Here is a 23194-nt window from a genome sequence, read left to right on the forward strand (position 1 = left end):
GAGGGAGGGAAGGGACAAGGAGTCGGCACTTGGGGTGTGGAGCCTCCATTGGAAAGCCGTGGGCAGGGCAGTCTGCACCCTTGGCTGATGTATACTGTTCCATTTAAAACAGAACATAGGAGCAGGAGTAGGCCATTCGGCCCCTCGAGCCTGCTCCGCCATTCAATGAGATCATGGCTGATCATCCAAATTCAGTACCCTGTCCCTGCCTTCTCCCCATATCCCTTGATCCCTTTAGCCTCAAGAAATATATCCAACTCCTTCTTGAATATATTTAATGAACTGGCCTCAACTGCCTTCTGTGGCAGAGAATTCCACAGGTTCACCACTCTCTGGGTGAAGAAATTCCTCCTCATTTCAGTCCTAAATGGCTTACCCCTTATCCTTAGACTATGACCCCTGGTTCTGGACTCCCCGGCCATCGGGAACTTTTCCGGCTTCCATTTCCAACCACCATAGCTAGTCACACACTGTCTGAGTCACTTTAATGTCTTCAATTTCTCTCAATAACCTTATCATCTCGTGTTAGTATCACATCAGCCATTTTACCATCTCCTGCTTTCCACGAAGCACTTTTTGTTTTTGCGTGCATGCGTTTCCAGGAGTTCCCCATCCTCTTCCATTTGTTTTAAACGCCGTTTATCGGGTTACATTTGCCAGTTCTGACGAAGGGCCTACACCTGAAATGCTAACTTGTCTCTTCTCTTTAGAAATGCTGCCTGACTTTTTAAAAAATTTGTTCATGGGATGTGGGCGTCGCCAGCAAGGCCGGCATTTACTGCCCAGCCCTAACTGCCCTCGAGAAGGTGGTGGTGAGCCGCCTTCTTGAACCGCTGTTCTTTGTAGCGGTTTGATACAACTGTGTGGCTCGCTCGGCCATTTCAGAGGGCAGTTAAGAGTCAACCACATTGCTGTGGGTCTGGAGTCACAAATAGGCCAGACCGGGTAAGGACAGCAGATTTCCTCCCCTTAAGGAACATTAGTGAACCAGATGGGATTTTACGACAATCCTATAATTTCATGGTCGCCATTGTTGATACTAGCTTTTCATTCCAGATTTATTTAATTAACTGAGTTTAAATTCCCCAGCTGCCGTGGCGGGGATTTGAAATCATGTCTCCGGATTACTGGTCCAAGTAACAAAACCACTCTATGCTACCATTGCCTGCTGAGCATTCCCAACATTTCAGTTTATTTTTTGTGTTTCAGGATGAGGTTCAGCTCAAAAATAAAGGGTGCAAGACGAAGCTGAAGTGGAGTCACACAAATGAGTCACGAGAAATGCCATCTACAGACGGAAACAAAAATAGGAGGCAAGGAGAGCTGTGAGGGAGAATAAGAGAAGCTTGCTGCCAACAGAAGCGGAAGTAGAAAAGGCTCTTATAAACCAGTTAAGAGAAACAGAACCATCGAGGCAGCGTTAGGGCCACTCAAAAAAGAACGTTGGGATTATTATGGTGGCGAAGGCAATGGCGGTTGCTTAATGAACACTTTGCTTCAGTGTTTGCTACAGATTGAAGGAAGCCTTCAAAAGGCGTATGGATGAGAAAGTAGAATGGGAAGCAACAGATACGCGCATTGATAAGGAGATGGCTCTTAATGGGCTGAGAGCATTAAACTTTGACGTCCAGCACCAGATAATACCAGATTACTGAGATTTGTGAGGAGAAAAGAAAAGAAGCCTCGGGAATTCCCAAAGCACTGTACAGCCAAACGAAGCACTTTCTGAAGTCTAGTCGCTGTTGTAACACAGCAGCCACTTAGCACACAGCAAGCTCCCACAAACAGCAATGTGATAATGGCCAGATGATCTGTTATTCGCAGTGATGTTGGTTGAGGGATAATGGCAAGGTACGGTAACACAGTGGTTATGTTACTTGGACCAGTAATCCAGAGGCCTGGACTAGCGATCCAGGGACATGAGTTCAAATCCCCAGCCCAGCAGCTGGGGAATAAATAAATCTGGATAAAAAAAGTTAGCATCAGTAATGATGACCATTTAACCACCGGATTGTCGTTAAAAACCCGTCTAGTTCATTAATGTCCTTTAGGGAAGGAAATCGGCCGTCCTTACCCGGTCTGGCCTATATGCGGCTCCAGGCCCACAGGTTGACTCTCAACAGCCCTCTGAAATGGCCTAGCAAGCCACTCACTTAAGGGCAATTAGGGATGGGCATTAAATGCTGACCTTGCCAACGACACCCACATCCAGTGAATGAATTTAAAAAACCGACACCGCGGGGAACTCCCCTGCTCGTCTTTGAAAGTGTCATGGGATCTTTTACATTCACCTGAGGAACAGCATGATGAATAGTAACTAAAGGGAGCAAAAATCAGAAGTGCTACATAAAGCAATGCCAAGAGGTTCTTTTAATAAAGTGTTAGTGCCTCCATTGAAATAATGGACAAATGAATGTAATATACAATAATATTGTAAAGTCATTACTAGGTTAGTGCATTGTTCTTGCGGCATCCAGGTTTAATAGATTATTTAAGTTTATTATGGTTGAAAACTTCATGTTCGCAGCTCACAAGCTTCAATTTACTGATTCGCCCCTCCCTATCACCGTAACCTCCTCCAGCCCTACAAGCCTTCGAGATCTCTGCGCTCCTCCAATTCTGGCATCTTGTGCATCCCTGATTTTAATCGCTCCACCATTGGCGGCCGTGCTTTCAGCTGCCTTGGCCTGAGGCCTGGAATTCCCTCCCTAAACCTCTCCGCCTCTCTAACAATGTTCCCTTTAAGCTGCGCAGCGCTGTGGAGCTCCTGCGCAGTCAGCTCACCGACTTTTAAATGGGGAAAACCGTGCATGCGCGGTATTTTGAATGGGCCGCTCACCCACTCCCCCCCAAAAATTGAAAGGTACACTGCTCTCTACCTCTCTCTCCTCCTTTAAGATGCTCCTTAAAACCTACCTGCTTGACCAAGCTTTTGGTCATCTGTCCTGATAACTGCTTCTGTGGCTCGGTGTCAAATTTTGATCGATAATGCTCGAAGTGCCTTGGGATGTTTCGCTACGTTAAAGGCGCTATATAAATGCAAGTTGTTGTTGACTGACATCACCACCATGTTGGCAATTGAAACATGGATGCTGATCCTAAGGCCCGGCTACCGACCATAGAGCACATATACCAGAAACGCTGTTTACGGAGGTCACTGACCATCATCAAAGACCCTACCCACCCCAGCCACAGTCTGTTCACCCTCCTGCCATCTGGGAGACGCTACAGATGCATTCGCACCCGAACGACCAGATTTAGGAACAGCTTCTTTCCCAGGGCTGTCATCCTACTGAACTCCACAAATAAACTCTAAAGCCTGCACATCTGCCAATGCACTTTATTATGTTTATGTTAATGTATTACAAGCCAAATGAATGTTGAATGTTTAAATGTCTTAATCTAAATGTACACTCTCGGGAGCCGCAAGCCTACATTTCGTTGTACTGCACTTGTGCACTAACAATGACAATAAAGTTGATTATGATTATGATTATGATAAGGGTGCAGCTTCAAGTTCTCACACTACAGATCAATACATTGCACAAAGTACTTACCCCAGGAGCAACTGAGTAGGTGCCCTCTGGTGGGAAGACACATGGAGCTACTGTATTGACGGGACTGCTGGGAGGTGGGGTCACTATTAAACCAGTAGTGCTAATGTGGACCTGTTAATAAAGAGAGAGCACATGTTAAACCACACCGCCGCAATTACTACACTGCATCATCAGCAACTCGCACCTCAAAACATCAGTTATCTCAGCAAAATGTACAGAGCAGCGTTCAAGTAACAGATCAGTTTAGATCAACCACAGTCGGGTACATGTTAAGCCTTCTGGAACATCATAAATAATACCATCCAGAACTTACAATTCCACGGAAATGTCTGAGTAGTTAACAAAGGTGGACATTCAGCATCCTCTTCAAAAAAAAACCCGAGGGAACTAGAAGCTGTTGAAGGAGAGCAAAGCCATGGTTGAAGAGAAGTTTATAGAAGGTTTTTGAAGGCAAGGAGGGACATGACAAGGCGGAGCTATTTTCAGAGAGGATTTTAGGGAGCACATTGATTGAAATATCACTGATGGCGGGGCAGAGGGAGTGAGGGACAAGCAGTAATTTGCTGTCAAAGGACTGTAGAGTAGACACAGACTGGATAATGTTCTTGCAAAGCCACAAAAGCATTTGGAAACAAGGATACATCATCAATTCACTGGAACACAGAAAGCCAGTGGAGGCTTAGCAAAGATGATTGAATAGCCATTTCCAGAATAAAATGCAAAACGGCATTTGGACTCATCATTATGCAATGCATTTTTAAGAATTATACTCCTCCTCATCCCTCCACACCCTCGTGGGCCAGCCATTACTGCCTTCCATCAGCTGTTCTGCAGAATACTGAATGATGGACCTTCTAAACAACAACAACTTGCATTTATACAGCACCTTTAACGTAGTAAAACGTCCCAAGGCGCTACACAGGGTAGTTATCAAACAAAATTTGTACCGAGCCACGTAAGGGGATATTTGGACAGGTGGTCAAAGAGATAGGTCTGAAGGAGCGTCTGAAAGGAGGAAAGAGAGGTAGAGGCGGAGGGGTTTAGGGAGGGAATGCCAGAGCTCAGGGACTAGGCAACAGAAGGCACAGCCACCAACAGTGAAGCTCAATCAGGGATGCTCAAGGAGGTCAGAATTAGAGCATCAATATTATCCTCTCTGGTTAAGATGCGATGCGCTGTACTGGTCAAGATTAATATGCTCCAGAATTAAGTGTGCAGTGTTTCAACTAGGAATCAGTAGATCTCATCTACAAGGACAGATGACCTCAACACTAACCCTTGCCAAAACTCAAGCTTCTGACCGTTTGTTGAAATTGCACTCTCCAATTGAGATCGGAGCCACCTTGACTAATTAAAACATTCCTTTTTTTTTAAAAACCTATATTTTCTATTCTGAGAACTTTTGATTCTCTGCATTTTCGCCTCTCCCGGGAGATCACATGGGTTCGGGTGGATGCAGAGTGATAGAAGATTTGAGGTTAGGATCAGATCAGCCATGATCTTATTGAATGGCGGAGCAGGCTCGAGGGGCCGATTGGCCTACTCCTGCTCCTATTTCTTATGTTCTTATGTTCTTATACCAGAAAAGCTAGGACTGATGTACAGACCACAGGCAGAATAAACTGGAAAGAACAGGGCATCATTTGAACCTAATACAGGACAAAGTTTTGAGGGACAATGCTCCCTTTCTTCAACACCCAATCTAGTGCAATCTGTGTGCGGATGCAGCGCTGCCAATATCCAAATGTACCTAGTTCCTGATAAATTACGGGAAAGCTACATTTCAAACTTTCCTCCGTCTTTGTAACCAAGATAAACATTTGGAGAGGAAGGAACTGGCATGAATTTTCCCACATTTGAGAACTCAAAAACCACAGTTCCTACAGCTTGGAAACTTGAGAGGATCCGATGGTGATTTGAGTCTAGAAGTGCGTATTGAAATTTCTTCTTAACAAAATCAGTGACTTTTCTTCATGAAACCTGGTGCATAAGTGTGTTGAAACTGTGAATTTTAGAGAAGTTAACAGGCCTAACTCGTAGATGGCATAATAATAAGCGGGACCCAAATACCTAGTGTACAAGTATAATGCTACTGCTATGTTTATATTAATTACAATGGCAAACATCAATACTAAATAATAAAACGGCCTAAATGATTAATAATTGCATCAATGGTATTTCAAAATTACTTTCAACTTGCCAGGACCAAAACTAGGAGTCATAAATTTAAGATGGTCACTAATAAATCCAATAGGGAAATCAGGAGAAACCCAGAGAGTGGTTAGAGTGCATAGCTCGCTACCACAAGGAGTTGTGAGGCCAACAGCACAGATGCATTTAAGGGGAAGTTAGATAAACACACGAGAGAGAAAGAAATAGAAGGTTATGCTGATAGGGTTATGTAAAGAGGGGTGGGAGGAGGCTCGTGTGGAGCATAAACACCGGCATAGGCCAGTCGGGATAAATGGCCTGTTTCTGTGTTGTACATGCTACATAGTTCTATGTAAAATATCTGAAAATGATCAGGAAAATTGCACCAGCTAAACGCGCCTTTCACATCATACCCCACACAAGCTAATGATTACATCTCAGGACCTAGCAGTATTGAGAGATTGAGTAGGCGAGGCCTATATGCAAGATAAGGGAGTGAAGGGTTATGGGGAGCGAGCGGGGAAGTGGCTTTGAGCCCAAGATCAGCCATGATCTTATTGAATGGCGGAGCAGGCTTGAGGGGCCAAGTGGCCTATTCCTGCTCCTATTTCTTATGTTCTATATTCTCGAGAGTTTAGAAGAATGAGAGGTGATCTCATTGAAACATATAAAATTCTTGCAGGGTGATGCACTATCAATTGCTACAAAAGACTGGAGATTGAGTAAGTAATAAACAGGCTTTTATTACCAAAGAACAGAGCATGCCTCTTGTGGTTGCCTGGTATCCAAAAGGGCCGGAGGCTTCTGAGCAGCGACCTTTATACCCAGCCATGAGGGTGGAGCCAGGGGCGGAGTCAGCTGAGGCATGCACAGACAAGTACAACAATATGCAAGAGTGAACAACAGTACTAACAGTGAACAACAATACTAACAACAGTGGTTTACCACATTCACCCCTTGTTTAGAATTGAGTCCGGCGGGGTGAAGTGCACTAAAAATTCGTGTACTGAAGTCTATCAGGAGGCCTTGTAAGCCGTTCTGAGCGTCGCAGCAGCGGCGGTGATGGTGCAGCATCCAACGGTGAACCCGGTGTCTCGTTCAGAGGAGGTGTAGCAGGTGGCGGACCCTGGGGCTGCTGCATGCCGTCTACAGGGGTCAGAGCATGGGTAATGGGAGGTAGCGATGGTGGTCTCTCAGAGGCACCCGAAGGTGCGAGGTCTCGTGCGGGGACTGTGTCCTGGGGGTAGGCAGGAGTAGCGGTGGGTGGCGAAGAGGGTGTTTCAGGAGCACCTGCAGGTGCGAGGTCTCGAATGGAGACTGTGTCCTCCCGCCCGTCCGGGTACACCACGTAAGCATACTGCGGGTTGGCGTGGAGGAGGCTCACCCTCTCGACCAGGGGGTCCGCCTTATGGGTCCTCACGTGCTTCCGCAGTAGGACGGGACCTGGAGAAGTCAGCCATGTTGGTAGCGAAATCCCCGACGTGGACTTCCTGGGGAAGGAGAACATTCTCTCGTGAGGAGTGGCATTGGTGGGTGTACAGAGCAGCGACCGAATGGAATGGAGCGCCGCAGGGAGGACCTCCTGCCAGCGGGAGGTCGGAAGGCCCTTAGATTTTAAGTTTAAAAGGACTGCCTTCCAGACTGTCGCATTCTCCCTTTCCACCTGGCCGTTACCCCGGGGGTTGTAGCTGGTGGTCCTGCTTGTAGCAATGCCTCTCGCGAGCAGGTACTGCCGAAGTTCGTCGCTCATAAAAGATGAGCCCCTGTCGCTATGAATATAGCTAGGGAAACCGAACAAGGCGAAGAGGTCATTCAGACATTTAATGACCGTGGTACTGGTCATGTCCGAGCAAGGGATGGCAAACGGGAAACGGGAGTACTCATCAATTATATTGAGGAAGTACACATTGCGGTCAGAGGAGGGGAGGGGCCCTTTAAAATCGATGCTCAGCCGCTCGAAGGGGCGCGTGGCTTTGATCAGGCTCGCTCTGTCTGGCCTATAAAAATGCGGCTTGCACTCGGCACAGATCTGGCAGTTCCTGGTCATGGTCCTGACCTCCTCGATGGAGTAGGGCAGGTTACGGGATTTGATAAAATGGAAGAACCTGGTGACCCCCGGGTGGCAGAGGTCATTGTGGAGGGTCTGTAGCCTATCAACCTGCGCGTTGGCGCACGTACCACGTGATAGGGCATCTGGGGGCTCATTGAGTTTCCCGGGCCGGTACAAGATATCGTAATTGTAGGTGGAGAGTTCGATTCTCCACCTTAAGATCTTGTCATTCTTGATTTTGCCCCGCTGCTTATTATGAAACATAAAAGCCACTGAACGCTGGTCAGTGAGCAGGGTAAATCGTTTTCCGGCCAGGTAATGCCGCCAATGTCGCACGGCTTCCACAATGGCCTGGGCCTCCTTTTCGACAGAGGAGTGTCGAATCTCGGGGCCCTGGAGGGTCCTTGAGAAAAAGGCCACGGGTCTCCCCGCCTGGTTAAGGGTTGCAGCTAGGGCAAAGTCGGATGCGTCGCTCTCCACTTGAAAAGGAAGGGACTCATCCACAGCGTGCATTGTGGCCTTCGCAATGTCTCCTTTTATGAGAGTGAAGGCTGCACAGGCCTCTGCTGTCAGGGGGAAGGAGGCGGACTTGATGAGGGGTCGGGCTTTATCCGCATAGTTGGGCACCCACTGCGCATAGTAAGAGAAAAACCCCAGGCATCTCTTCAGTGCTTTCTGGCAGTGGGGGAGGGGGAGCTCCATAAGGGGGCGCATTCTATCGGGGTCTGGGCCGATGACTCCGTTCTCCACTACGCAGCCAAGAATAGCAAGGCGCGTAGTACGAAACATACATTTGTCTTTGTTGTATGTGAGATTCAGCCGCTGGGCCGTCTGGAGGAATTTCTCTAGATTAACGTCGTGGTCCTGCTGGTCGTGGCCGCAGATGGTGACGTTGTCTAGATATGGGAAAGTGGCCTGGAGCGCGTTCTGGTCAACCATCCGGTCCATCTCCCGTTGGAAGACAGAAACTCCGTTGGTGACGCCGAAGGGAACTCTGAGAAAGTGATAGAGCCGACCGTCAGCTTCAAAAGCTGTGTACTGGCGGTCCTCAGCCCTGATGGGGAGCTGGTGGTATGCCGACTTCAGATCAATCGTCGAGAACACCCGGTATTGTGCTATCTGATTGACCATGTCAGATATGCGGGGGAGTGGGTATGCATCTAGTTGGGTGTAGCGATTGATCGTCTGGCTGTAGTCAATAACTAGGCGCTGTTTTTCGCCAGTCTTCACTACCACCACTTGTGCTCGCCATGGGCTGGTGCTACTTTCAATAATCCCTTCCTTCAGGAGTCTCGCTACCTCGGATTTAATGAAGCTCCTATCCCCAACACTGTAACGCCTGCTTTTGGTAGCGATGGGCTTACAGTCGCGGGTGAGGTTAGCGAACAAGGAGGGGGGGGGGGACTTTAAGGGTGGAGAGGCTGCAAATGGTGCACGGCGGGCGATTTAAAAGCTGCTGGCTGCAGACTGTGAGTGGGGGGAGGGGTCCGTCATACGCTAATGTGACACTCTTAAGGTGGCACTGAAAATCCAACCCCAGTAGAACGGCAGCGCAGAGATGGGGCAGGACCAGAAGTTTAAAATTTTTGTATTCTGTGCCCCTTACTGAAAGGGTCACTACACAGTAGCCACCGACGTCCGCTGACTGGGCTTTGGAAGCCAAAGAGATCCGATGGCGCGTCGGCAGGACCGGGAGAGAGTAACTGCGCACCGTGTCGGGGTGGATAAAGCTCTCCGTGCTCCCGCTGTCAAAAAGGCAGGTAGTGGCGCGGCCGTTTACCGTAATATCCATCATGGACCTGGACAGTTGATGAGGGAGAGATTGGTCCAGCGTCACGGAGGCCAGCGTATGGTCGAGCGAGTCGATGTGGTCGTCAGATGAGGCGGTGGTTGAGTCCGGGTCCCCCGTGGTTGAAGTCGGAGGCGTCCAAGATGGCGGACAAAATGGCGGCGCCCACGGTCCCGATCCCCACGCGGCTGGGGGAGCCCAAGATGGCGGACAAGATGGCTGCGCCCACGGTTCGCACGCAGCGCTGCTGGTGTTAGCGGTCTTCCCTTTGCAGGCGCTAACGTAGTGACCTTTCTTCCCGCAGCCGGAGCAGGTAGCATTCTTCGCGGGGCAGCGTGCTCTAGGGTGTTTAGCTTGGCCACAAAAATAGCATTTTTGTGCCTTGGACATCGCTGCAGCAGTCGGAGGTGGCGGTCCCATGGCCCAAGATTGCGGCGTCCACGGCGCGGGGCGATGAGGGGAGAAAGCGTCCATATTTCTGTGGGCCGCGTCGAGCGAGAGCGCGAGGGACACTGCCTTTGTCAGGTCTATTTCACCCTTCTCCAGCAGCCTCTGCCGGGAGTAGTCGGACCTTAGACCCGCAACGAAAGCGTCTCGTATCAGTCCCTCCGCATGTGCCGCGGCCGATACTTCCTTGCAGTCGCAGCCGCGTCCGAGTACCCGCAGTGCCCGTAGGAAGGCTTCCACCGATTCCCCGGGCTGCTGTCTGCGAGATCTTAAAAGGTGCCTGGCATAGACCGTGTTAACCGGGCGTGCATACTGCCCTTTCAGTAGGTCGATAGCCGCCGCGTAGGTCGTTGCATCTTGGATTAAAGTATAGACTTGGTGGCTCACCTTCGAGGCCAGGATTTTCAGTTTATTTTCATCAAGAGTCACGGTCGAGGCTTCCAGATACGCCTCAAAGCAACGCAGCCATTGTGCGAATTTAGTCGACGAACCCGCTTCTTGGGGGTCTAGGTCCAGGCATGTTGGTCTGAGGGCTCGCAGCAGCGCCTGCTGCTCAGCGTTTTGCGCCATCGGTTGATCAGCATCCGCAGCCAACATTTAACTTTGGTAATAAAATTGATGCACTATCAATTGCTACAAAAGACTGGAGATTGAGTAAGTAATAAACAGGCTTTTATTACCAAAGAACAGAGCATGCCTCTTGTGGTTGCCTGGTATCCAAAAGGGCCGGAGGCTTCTGAGCAGCGACCTTTATACCCAGCCATGAGGGTGGAGCCAGGGGCGGAGTCAGCTGAGGCATGCACAGACAAGTACAACAATATGCAAGAGTGAACAACAGTACTAACAGTGAACAACAATACTAACAACAGTGGTTTACCACACAGGGCTCGACAGGGTAGATGCAGGGAGGATGTTTCCCCTGGCTGGGGAGTCTAGAACCAGGGGTCATAGTATCAGGATAAGGGGTTGGCCATTTAGGACTGAGATGAGGAGAAATTTCTTCACTCAGAGGGTGGTGAATCTTTGGAATTCTCTACCCCAGAGGGCTGTGGAGGCTCAGTCGTTGAGTATATTCAAGACAGAGATCGATAGATTTTTGAATATTAAGGGAATCAAGGGATATGGGAATCGTGCAAAAAGTGGAGATGAGGTGGAAGATCAGCCATGATCTTATTGAATGGCGGAGCAGGCTCGAAGGACCAAATGGCAGACACCTGCTCCTATTTCTTACGTTCTTATGAAAGTGGAGTTGAGGTAGAAGATCGGCCATGATCTTATTGAATGGCAGAGCAGGCTTGAGAGGCCGAATGGCTTACTCCCGCTCCTATTTCTTATATTCCCCATTGACTAATAATGATTAATGTGATGAACCAACAACAACCTTAGCAGAGGGGTCAAAAACCAGGGGGCACAGATTTAAAATAATTTGGGGGAAGGTTTAGACGGGATTTGAGGGGAAATTTCTTCACCCAGAGGGTTGTGGGGGTGTGGAACTCACTGCCTGGAAGGGTGGTAGAGGCAGGAACCCTAACCACATTTAATAAGTACTTGGATGTACACTTGGGATGCTCTAACCTGCAGGGCTATGGACCAAGAGCCGGGAAGTGGGATCAGGCTAGATAGCTCTTTGTTGGTTGGCGCGGACACGATGGGCCAAAATGGCCTCCTTCCGTGCTGGAACTTTCTACGATTCTATGAACTTCCAATTATACAGTGCCTTTAACGTAGTAAAACGTCCCAAGGCGCTTCACAGGAGCATTATCAAACAAAATTTGACACCGAGCCAAATAAGGAGATATTAGGGCAGATGACCAGAAGTTTGGTCAAAGAGGTGGGTTTTAAGGAGCGTCTTAAAGGAAGAGAGAGAGAGAGAGGTAGAGGCAGAGAGGTTTAGGGAGGGAATTCCAGAGCTTAGTGCCCAAGCAGCTGAAGGCACGGCCGCCAACGGTGGAGCGAAAGAACACCTCGGTTGGCTCCGCATGCTCTTATCAAACATCTCCCCTGCATCCAAGAGATTAAGGTCGGTGGTCATCCGAACCGGCTGTTCAGCATTCAATAAACTTCTATCTAAAATCACTGGCAACTGTTTTATTGTATATGATTACATAAACCAGTAGAAAAAGTGGCCCAAAAACAAACCACAATCATCACCTGATAAGGGTTCTTGTTTTAGTTGCCACTAACATGAGAGTTGCTCTTGGCAAGAACCCGCTTCATTCTAATTTGTTTATACGAGCTACCTTTTATGTTACACATATCTAATCAATATCTGCCCCTGAAGGAACCTTTAGTCACAAGACCTTCTGCACCTGCGGCTCCCTTTGTCCAGAATCCTTTGTAGCCTGCTTATTAATATCCTAAAAGAGTTATAATAGCTTCCGCAGAATTATTTTAATATACTTTGAAAGATCAAAAGATTGAGTTGGGCGAGGAAGACCATTCTTACATGATTCGTCCAGCCAACCGACACTTCTTTCATCACCGTATCCAACATTTCTTACAAATGTTTTGCTCCATGAGTCGACCCAGTGGTCCATTCCATCTGCTGGCATTTGTCCAAAATTTGACCTACACCAGTGTGGATCTGTGCCCCTGGCCCTGCCGGCATGGTTTAGGTTGAAATATTGTACTGTTATAGATTTATCTTTTCCATATGGTTTACAGGTTTATATATACCTCAGTAAAAGTCACTTTAAAGTCACCTCCTTCCCAGTCTGAAAAGCCCCAGTTCCTTTGGGATTTCAGCATTACTCAAGTCGCCTGACGCTCAGGACCTGCTTCGTGGCTCTTCTCTGCACTGCCTTCAAGGATTGTCTTCCTTGTGCCTTGGTGAGCAGAAGTGGACATAATACTCAAGGGGTGCTCCGACTGAAGTGTCATTGTGCAGTTGAAGCTCGACTTTCTAAGAATACACCCTGCCGGTCTGGAACGTGGCTCAATGTTCTATTTACTTTGTCAATTGCTGTTCAAAAATTGCTGTTCCACAGTGAACAGAGAGAGCCTCCATAAAAACAAACACGGAAATAGGCCATTCGGCCCACTCAATCTTTGTTGGCGTTTACCTTCCGTGCGAGCACATAAGTCCCAAACTCTTTAAATCACCCGGAAATAGTGGAGAACCAAGGGTCTAGTGAGAATGAGGAACTGAAAGAAGTTTGTATTAGTAAAGAATTGGTACTGGAGAAATTAATGGGACTGAAAGCCGATAAATCACCCTGACTTGATGGCCTACATCCTCAGGTTTCGAAAGAGTTGGCTACAGAGATAGTGGATGCATTGGTTGTCATCTTCCAAAATTCCATAGATTCTAGAACGGTTCCCACGGATTGGAAGGCAGCAAATGTAACCCCACTATTTAAGAAAGGAGGGAGAGTGAAAACGGGGAACTACAGTCCGGTTAGCCTGACATCAGTAGAAGGGAAAATGCTGGAATCTATTATTAAGGATGTGGTAACAGAGCACTAAGAAACTAATAATAAGATTGGGCAGAGTCAACACGGATTTTTTTTTATTCGTATATGGGATGTGGGCATCACTAGCAAGACCACCATTTATTGCCCATACCTAATTGCCCTTGAGAAGGTGGTGGTGAGCCGCCTTCTTGAACCGCTGCAGTCCCTGTGGTGAAGGTGCTCCCACAGTGCTGTTAGGGAGGGAGTTCCAGCATTTTGACCCAGCGACGATGAAGGATCGGCGATATACTTCTAAGTCAGGATGGTGTGTGACCTGGAGGGGAACTTGGAGGTGGTGGTGTTCCCATGCGCCTGCTGCCCTTGTCCTTCTAGGTGGAAGAGGTCGCGGGTTTGGGAGGTGCTGCCGAAGAAGCCTTGGCAAGTTGCTGCAGTGCATCTTGTAGACGGTACACACTGTAGCCACGGTACGCTGATGGTGGAGGGAGTGAATGTTTAAGGTGGTGGATGGGGTGCCAATCAAGCGGGCTGCTTTGTACTGAATGGTGTCGAGCTTCTTGAGTGTTGTTGGAGCTGCACTCAGTCAGGCAAGTGGAGAGTATTCCATCACACTCTTGACTTGTGCCTTGTAGATGGCGGAAAGGCTTTGGGGAGTCAGGAGGTGAGACATTCACCGCAGAATACCCAGCCTCTGACCTGCTCTTGTTGCCACAGTATTTATGTGGCTGGTCCAGTTAAGTTTCTGGTCAATGGTGACCCCCAGGATGTTGATGGTGGGGGATTCGGCGATGGTAATCCCGTTGAATGTCAAGGGGAGGTGGTTAGACTCTCGTTTGTTGGAGAGAGTCATTGCCTTATGAAAGGGAAATCATGTTTGCCGAATCTGTTAGCGCTTTGAGGTTGTAACTAGCAGAATAAATAAGGGGGAACCAGTGGATGTGGTGTATTTGGATTTTCAGGAGGCATTTGATAAGGTGCCACACAAGAGGTTATTAAACATAATTAGGGCTCGTGGGATTGGGGGTAATATACTAGCATGGACTGAGGATTGGTTAAAGGACAGAAAACAGAGAGTGGGAATAAACGGGTCTTTTTCGGGTTGGCAGTCTGTAACTAGAGGGGTACCGCAAGGATCAGTGCTTGGGCCTCAGCTATTCACAATCTATATCAATGATTTGGATGAGGGGACCAAATGTAATATATCCAAGTTTGCTGATGATACAAAGCTGGGTGGAAATGTAAGTTGTGAGGAGAATGCAAGAGGCTTCAAGAGACCAGCTGAGTGAGTGGGCAAGAACATGGCAAATCGAATATAATGTGGAGAAATGTGAAGTTATCCACTTTGGTAGGAAAAATAGAAAAGCAGAGTATTTTTTAAATGGTGCGGGATTGGGAAATGTTGGTGTTCAAAGGGACCTGTGTGTCCTTGTACACGAATCACTGAAAGTTAACATGCAGGTACAGCAAGCAATTAAGAAGCAAATGGTATGTTGGCCTTTATTACAAGAGGATTTGAGTATAAGAGTAAAGACGTCTTACTGCAATTATATAGGGCCCTGGTGAGACCACACCTGGAGTATTGTGTGCAGTTTTGGTCTCCTTACCTAAGGAAGGACATACTTGCCACAGAGGAAGTGCAACGAAGGTTCACCAGACTGGTTCCTGGGATGGGGGGGATTGTCCTATGAGGAGAGATTGAGTACACTTGGCCGATATTCTCTGGAGTTTAGAAGAATGAGAGGTGATCTCATTGAAACATATAAAATTCTTGGCTTGACAGGGTAGATGCAAGGAGGATGTTTCCCTGGCTGGGGGTTCTAGAACCAGGGGTCACAGTCTCAGAATAAGGGGTCGGCCATTTAAAACTGAGATGAGGAAACATTTCTTCACTCAGAGGGTGGTGAATCTTTGGAATTCTCTACCCCAGAGCGCCGTGGAGGCTGTTATTGGGTATATTCAAGACAGAGATCGATAGATTTTTGGATATTAAGGGAATCAAGGGATATGGGGATAGTGCAGGAAAGTGGAGTTGAGGTAGAAGATCAGCCATGATCTTACTGAATGGCGGAGCAGACTCGAGGGGCTGAATGGCCGACTCCTGCTCCAATTTCTTATTTCCATATCCTTTCAGCCCCTTTTTCCTTCACCCATCTACCCAATCTAATCTTGAATATTGACAGAGTTTCTGCCTCAATCGCTAACCCTGGAAGTGAATTCCACAGCCTCACAACTCTGTAAAGAAGTTTCCCTTTGCCCTCTGTCATAAAAATGGCAGTTTGAGAATTTCAATTCAATTTTTAAAAAAAACAATCTGGAAATAAAAAGCTGGCATCAGTAAACGTGACAATGAGGCTGTCAGAAAACCCAGTTGATTCCCGAATGTCCGTGGGTGAAGGAAACCTGACATCCTTACCAGCAGCAAGCCACTCAGTTGTATCAAACCGCTACATGCAGCGGTTCAAGGAGGCGGCCCGCCACCATCTTCTCAGAGCAACTAAGGATGGGCAATAAATGCTGGCCTTGCCAGCGATGTCCATATCTCGAGAATTAACAAACAAAACTCCCTTGCATTTAATCTTGTATCTATGGCCCTATCACAGTATCCAACTGTTTCTAAAATGATTCCAGATTGAGTAAGATCCCCAGATCGCCCTCAAATATCTGAATTATTGAACATTTAAAAACAGACAGAAGTTTTGCTTGGTGCCCTGGAGGACTGAAACAGGCAAAATGCTAATGAAAGGAGACAGCATAAAGTCTGCTCCTGATAATTAGCAGCCCTTCCAAAGTGTTTTCATAAAAAAGTGCCAAGTGGATGATCCTACTTAGCCTTCTCCTGAGGCGCCCATCACCATAGATGCCGCTGTCTAGCCAATTCAGTTGACTTCCAGTCATGCTAAGTGGCTGAGCACACTGGGCACAAAGACCCTGACAATATCCCAACTGTCGTGCTCCCTTAGTCAAGCTGTTCAGTACAACTATGACACTGGCATCTGACCAACAATGTGGAAAATTACCTAGATATGCCCTAACTGTAAAAAAAAACCAGAATAACTTAATCCGGCCACTTGCGGCTCCCTCAGCCTCTTCTCAATCTTCAGTTAAGTGATGCAATGAGTCAACAATAGTGCCATCAAGCAACATCGACTCACCAATAACCTGTTCACCAACGCTCAATTTGGGTTCTGCTAGAACCACTTGGCTCCAGGTCTCATCACAGCCTTGATCCAGACACAAACACAAGAGATGAATGAATGCCTGACACCAAGGAAGATGGTGCACCCTTTCCATCACCAGACATAGAATGGTTACAGCACAGGAGGCCATTCGGCCCATCGAGCCCATGCTGGCTCTCTGCAGGAGCACCTCAGCTCATCCCACTCTCCCGAACTTTCCCCGTAGCCCTGCAAATTTTTTTCCTTTCAGGGACTTATCCAATTCGCTTTTGAAAGCCACGATTGAGTCTGCCTCCACCACCCTTTCAGGCAGTGCATTCCAGATCCTAACCACTCGCTGAGTAAAAAAGTTTTTCCTCATGTTGCCTTTGGTTCTTCTGCCAATCACCTTAAATCTGTGTCCTCTGGTTCTCGACCCTTCCGCCAATGGGAACAGTTTCTCTCTATCTACTCTGTCCAGACCCCTCATGATTTTGAACACCTCTATCAAATCTCCTCTCAACCTTCTCTGCGCCAAAGAGAACAACCCCAGCTTCTCCAGTCTATCCAGTGTGGCTTACTATGTATGATCTAAATGATGTACTGCAGCAATTTACCAACCTTACTCCGAGAGCACCTCCCTCCCCTACAGCCTCCGCCACCAAGAAGGACAAGAGCAACAATGTCATTTGAACACCCATCACCTCCAAATCACACACCGTCCTGATACAGACAGAAATCGCTGTTCCTTCATCGTCACTGGCTTAATATCCTGGAATTCTCTACCTAATGCCATCGTAGGAATATCGTCTCCACAAGAACTGCAGCAGGACAAATAATGTCAATCACCTTTCAGAATAATGAGGGATGGGTGAGAAATGCAGACTTGCCAATGTCACCCACGCCCCAACAACTTTCTTTTTTAAATGTGTACTTCAGTCCAACTAAAGAATACAACACTGTCCATTTAAAATCGAACTATCCATTCAATTGTCATTTACATTTCTGTAGTTCCCCATCCAATTTCTCTTTTTCATAATGGTCAACAGGAAAGGCCTGGACCCAAGCTGTGAGCGACACCACTGGCGGTCAGAACACAGGAGAGTCAGAATGAGAACAGCAGCAACTCAAAAAATGATTAGCCAAGAATGTCAGAGGCAAGTTAGGCATTGCAAGGACTCTGAAGATTACAGCGAGAGGAGCAGCATAAAAATGCCGTACACAAGTCCGACAAGTCAGGAGAGAGGGTACATGGACTGCTAAAGGAGGACAGAAGGAGGCCACTCGGCCCACCTGTCTCTCAAAGGGCTATCCAATTAGCTCCACTCCAATGTTCCCTTTAATTTTTTTGGAGTCCGCGGCCCATTCAAAATAGAGTGCATGCGCGGTTTTTCCTTTTTATGCAGTGAGCCGGCTGCGCGGGAGCTGCAGAGCGCTGTGCGGCCGCACAGCTTAAAGGGAAGATTGCCCCACTCTTTCCCCACAGCTCTGCAAATTTTTCCTTTTCAAGTATAAATATATCCAAGTCCCCTTTGAAAGTTATTAAATCTGCTTCCACCACCACCCCCCTTTCAGGCATGTACATTCCAGATCATAATTATAATTTTTTATATTAACGTTACGATCACAACAGATTCCTTCAGTACTAGCGAGCACCCAGAACGACTAGGCCCGTTACCTGAGAAGGAGCGCTGCAGGAGAGTCCACCCAGCTCACTGATGCGAGCTGCGGCTGTTGGGTTACTGGAGCTGATCAGGACGGGAGGGCTGATCTCCATGGAGTGGCGGTTTTGAGATGACTGCGACGCTTTGTTGGACATGGTTAGCGAGGTGAAGGAGTGGCGCTTTTTGGTGTTCTTCTTCGCGATGTCTGCGGGCTTCTGGGCAGAGTTGCTGTGGACGGCCCCCAAGGTATTGCTGCTTCCTTCTCCTGAATCACCACCTCCAGAAGTGGAGGCTGAAGGTTTATCCAGCTGGATTAGCTGTTTGGCTGTTGAGTTGAACTGGAAATAGAAAAAAAAAATATTCTCAAACCACAGAAATAACCCTGTATATAGTTATATAGTACTCACATCCTGCTGTTGGGTATAACGGTCTTACTGTATACTTTTCCCATTTGCAAAACTTCTGTTAGTCTTTTAATTTCCATCTGTGCTGAACCAACACTTCTCAACTGAATGGATGGGATTCAGCGCGCTGCTGCATCAATCAGCTCGAATTTTAATTTTGCGTGCAATCCAAATTACAATTTGAAATGTTATCATTGCCGTTTACATATATTTTCATCACTAAAAACACTCCGAACAAACTGGAGATTGGTGCTATTAGCACGTCTGCAGCAGAATGATTATGGCATTTGCTTAGCACTTTCCAGTGTTATAACACCAAATTAGCACAAGAATTGTGAACTAACATGCTGATTGAGCTTGTAAACTGGAGTATAAATGGGCAGCGGACCAGCTTATTTCAACATGACTCATGATTAATTTATTTTATTTTGAGAGGCATAAGCATGTATACACACACATATATAAATTATATTATAATATTAATATACTAATGCCAGTGCCATAATGATGGAGCTGTCATGGAAACGTGAGCTCACTTGATTAACCTCCTCACAAAGTGCTTTACAAATAATGGATTTCATGTGAAGTGGAGTCACTGTTCTGACATGGGCAGCCAATGTGCACAGTGCAATATCCCACAAACAGCAATGAGATAAAGGACGGGTCAAAGGTGGGTTATTTGGAGGAGGCTTGTGATGATGGCAGTTTTCAAAGGGAGCAGGATGGTACCCGAGGATAAGGACCCATTGATGGTGCCAGTGAGCGTGGAGACCAGGGGAGATAGCCGAGTGGTCAGCGGTTGAGGCCAGGAGGGATCAAGGGAGCAGGGGGCTGGTGGGGGGAGGAGAGGGGAGGATGGGAGAGAAGATGGGAGAGGAAATGGTAACAGGGATTGCTACTGGAATGCGTTGGGTTCTGGGGGAGGGTCAGGGTCAAGAGATAAACGGGAGGTAGCAGCATAAACAAATGTACAGATGATCCCACTTTTGGAGATGACGAAACTCACGAGTTTGCTACAGTTGCTACTAGAAGTAAGGGTTAAGGGTTAAGGGTTAACCTAAACCAGTCGGCACTGAACTCCATGCTCTTTTTTGAAAAGTGCCACAGCATCTTTTACATCCACTTGACCAGGCAGATGGAGCTTCAGGTTAAAAGAAAGAAAGACTTGCATTTATACAGCGCCTTTCACAACCTCAGTACGTCCCAATGCGCTTTACAGCCAATGAAGTACTTTTGAAGTGTAGTCATTGTTGTAATGTAGGAAATGCGGCAGCCAATTTGTGCACAGCAAGCTCCCACAAACAGCAATGTGATGATGACCAGATCATCTGTTTCAGTGATGTTGGTTGAGGCATAAATATTGGCCAGGAAACCAGGAGAACTCCCCTGCTCTTCAAAATAGTGCCACGGGATCTTTTCCATCTGCCTGAGAGGGCAGACGAGGCCTCGGTTTAACATCTCGATCAGAAGACAGCACCTCAGACAGTGCAGCACTCCCTCGGTGCTGCAGCGGAGCGTCAGCGTCACTTTTGTGCTCCGGTCTCTGGAGTGGGACTTGAACCCATAACCTTCTGACTCGAGGCGAGTGAGTGCCAACACTGAGCCAAGGCCGACGTATGAAACACAGCGCCTCAGACAATGCAGCCCTCAAGTGTTCAAATTCATAGTGGGGCTTGAATCGTGACCCGGAGGTGAGAGTGATACCAACAATGGAGATTGAAAGAGGCTTTTGAAGGCACAATAGCAAAAGGAAAAGTGGTTTGGAATGAAAGCTCCAGAGGACAGCGGCACAAAGATCAAATGTAAATAATTACATGAACATTTAGACAACAGGAATGGTTACCCAACTCATACTTTGTCAAATAAAGTCAAAAGGGATTGCATCCACATTGCTAAATAACTCACATTTGGAGATGCATTTGGTTGTATATAGAAATAAATAAAACAACGTTTTAATAATCTAAAAGAGGAAGGTTATATTTCACGAACACTGTACGGTAAGTGAATAAAATTGAATTTAATAAACACTTGCCTGCCCTACTTTACTGCTGTCGTGACTGTGGTCCCACGCAGCCAGGAGTAACATGAATAAAATCACATGCTGACTGGTGTGATATCTAACAGCAAAGAAAACATGACCACAAGCTCAACTCAGCTGTCCCACAAGATCGGCATTAACCCCTGACTGGAGACTTCCAGCTCCTGTTGCAATAACGCGACTGCGCTGAATGCAAATAATCTCACTGCGCTGAAGAACGCGTAACAAGCCCTCTCTGCAATACGAATTCTAGCCAGCAGTACACAGTAGTACTTTCACCAGGAGACCTGGGTGCACAGCACGTCACAAGTGTGTCAGTCACCTTCGCAAAAAGTAAATCCTCCATCTTATACACTAAAAAACCAAAACAGAACATTTGCACAGGTACGCCCCACCTGCTGAAAGTGATGACTCACCTCAACGTACGAAATTGGGAATATTCCTATCTTGTCCCCCAACATTCCTTCAGCCCAGTTTTCATCCACTCGGCGTATCACTGTCAAGATATCGTCCTGGAGGGGAAAAATAAATGAGCTCTCCTGGGAAACCAGTAATCCTATTTTACAAAATAAACAAAATCTACCACAATAAGGACTAGGATGTGGAAGCTGCATGTCCAATACTTAACGATGCCTTGTCGAGTCGAGGAAGACTTTGGCTACGGCTCAATAGCTGATTTTAATGATTTCTCGGGTGAAATCGGATGCGTCACCATTATAAGTTTGTGCTGATCTGACATTACAAAACCCCTTCCCAATCTGTATTATAGTAAGTTCACATTACTGAAACACCCCTCAGAGGTATTGCAGCTTGGAGTAAATGGTACCAAAAAAAACATAGCTGCTCACAAGACTCAGGGCAAAGTCTGGTTATTTTATGACGACCATAATTTAAAGCTAAAGGAAAACCATTGCTCGTACAGGTAGACTACCTTTTATCCGAACTTCCGAAAACCGAAACCCTCTAAAAACCGAAGGTTTTTTTGTTCAGCGTAAGTCGTGCGCACGACATGACCAGAGTGGCGCACGACCCCGACCCCCGCCGACGACCCCCCGCGGACCCCGACTCCCGCCGACCCCCCCGGCCGACCCCCCCGCGGACCCCTGCCGACCCCCCCGGCCGACCCCCCCGCGGACCCCTGCCGACCCACCCCCGACAAATTTCCCAGTCTTATAAAATACCTTCCGAAATCCGAAATTTTCCGAAAACCAAAACACGGCTGGTCCCGAGGTTTTCGGATAAAGGATAGTCTACCTGTATACTGTAGTTTGAATGCTGCATTATTAATAGCTTGGGCACAGAGTAATTCCATCGAAACACTCCCAAAGCTCAGCTAAGTAGAAGAGGAAGCCCTCACCTTTGAGAATGGCAAGCAGTCTTTATCTGCTTCCTTATCCTTCACTTCAAAGTCATAAAGTGCTTTGCACTGTGGCGGAGGCTGAGGTAAAGGTTTAATAATTTGGACAAAATTGGTGGGGAAAAAACCATGGACACCATTGACTTCCCCATGGTACCAATTTTCATCCACTTGTCGTCGCAGGATGATGATGTCACCCTTGTTGAACTTAAGATCACCGGGCTCTTTTCCTTCATAGTTGTATAATGCTTTGGCACACGGGAGCTGAGGTATACCCTGCAACACAATACAAGTACAACTTTAACGAATGTCATTTCCTCCGCCATAAATTATGCAACAGCTCCCACTTAATTCTCACACTCTTATAGAAACAGAGAAGTGCCATTTTGAAGATGAACTTGCAAACATTTTCATGGGAAACATCTGCCAGTAACTGTCCTTGGTGAATTTTTTTTTAATAAATTTACATCTATCAAAGTGAGGGAATGAAAACAGTGACTACACTTCAAAATGTACTTCATTGGTTGCAAAGCGCTTTGGGACGTCCTGAGGTCGTGAAAGGCAGCAAGTTCTTTCTTTAATCTTGGGCATTATGTACTGGCATCGCTAACACTTATTGGAGCTTCATCTATTCTGCCCCAACAATGTCACACACCATCCTGACTTGGAAGTATATCGTCGTTCCTTCATCGTCGCCCAGTCAAAATCCTGGAACTTCCTACCTAACAGCACTGTGGGAGCATCTTCACCACACGGACTGCAGCAGTGGCTCACCACCACCTTCTTAAGGGCAACTAGGGATGGGCAATAAATGCTGGCCTTGCCAGTGACGCCCACATGCCCTGAATGAATAAATATTTTTTTTTAATGTGCCTCAGTCCCAACTTGTGCAAATCATTCATATTGCACCATTCTGGATTTTTCTGTTTTTCACATCACCCATCTGCACAGTCTGAGCAGTCGGCCGTTCCGTGATGTTGGTCAACACCCGGTGAAAACCAGATCAAGACTTCCCAAACTTATCCCACTTGAGGCTCTCACACCAAGCTGCCTTCTCAGTGACTTGGGTTGGATTCAAACGCAGCTCTCAAGAAGTGAAGAGACATTGTTCTAGCCCAGTGCACCACTCAGTCCCTGGCCAACAACAACGCTCGCCAAGTTCGCAAAGGATA

At 47.2% G+C, this 23194-nt stretch overlaps 1 protein-coding gene across 3 annotated transcripts in view; it reads right to left on the reverse strand.

The window, feature by feature from the left end:
- Positions 1-23194, reverse strand: part of sh3rf1 (SH3 domain containing ring finger 1) — a 214542-nt gene that overhangs the window by 43971 nt on the left and 147377 nt on the right. For all 3 annotated transcript variants that reach the window (XM_085975577.1, XM_085975656.1, XM_085975616.1), the window contains 4 exons: positions 22023-22298; positions 21082-21177; positions 18238-18561; positions 3558-3668 (listed from right to left, as the gene is read on the reverse strand). In XM_085975577.1, the coding sequence (XP_085831703.1) occupies positions 3558-3668; positions 18238-18561; positions 21082-21177; positions 22023-22298 (807 nt within the window). The remainder of the gene's footprint in view (positions 1-3557; positions 3669-18237; positions 18562-21081; positions 21178-22022; positions 22299-23194) is intronic.

The sequence above is a fragment of the Somniosus microcephalus genome, chromosome 1 (genome assembly GCF_052327205.1).
Source record: "Somniosus microcephalus isolate GS21.2 chromosome 1, FLI_Smic_1.0, whole genome shotgun sequence".
In the NCBI taxonomy this organism is placed as follows: Eukaryota; Metazoa; Chordata; class Chondrichthyes; order Squaliformes; family Somniosidae; genus Somniosus; species Somniosus microcephalus.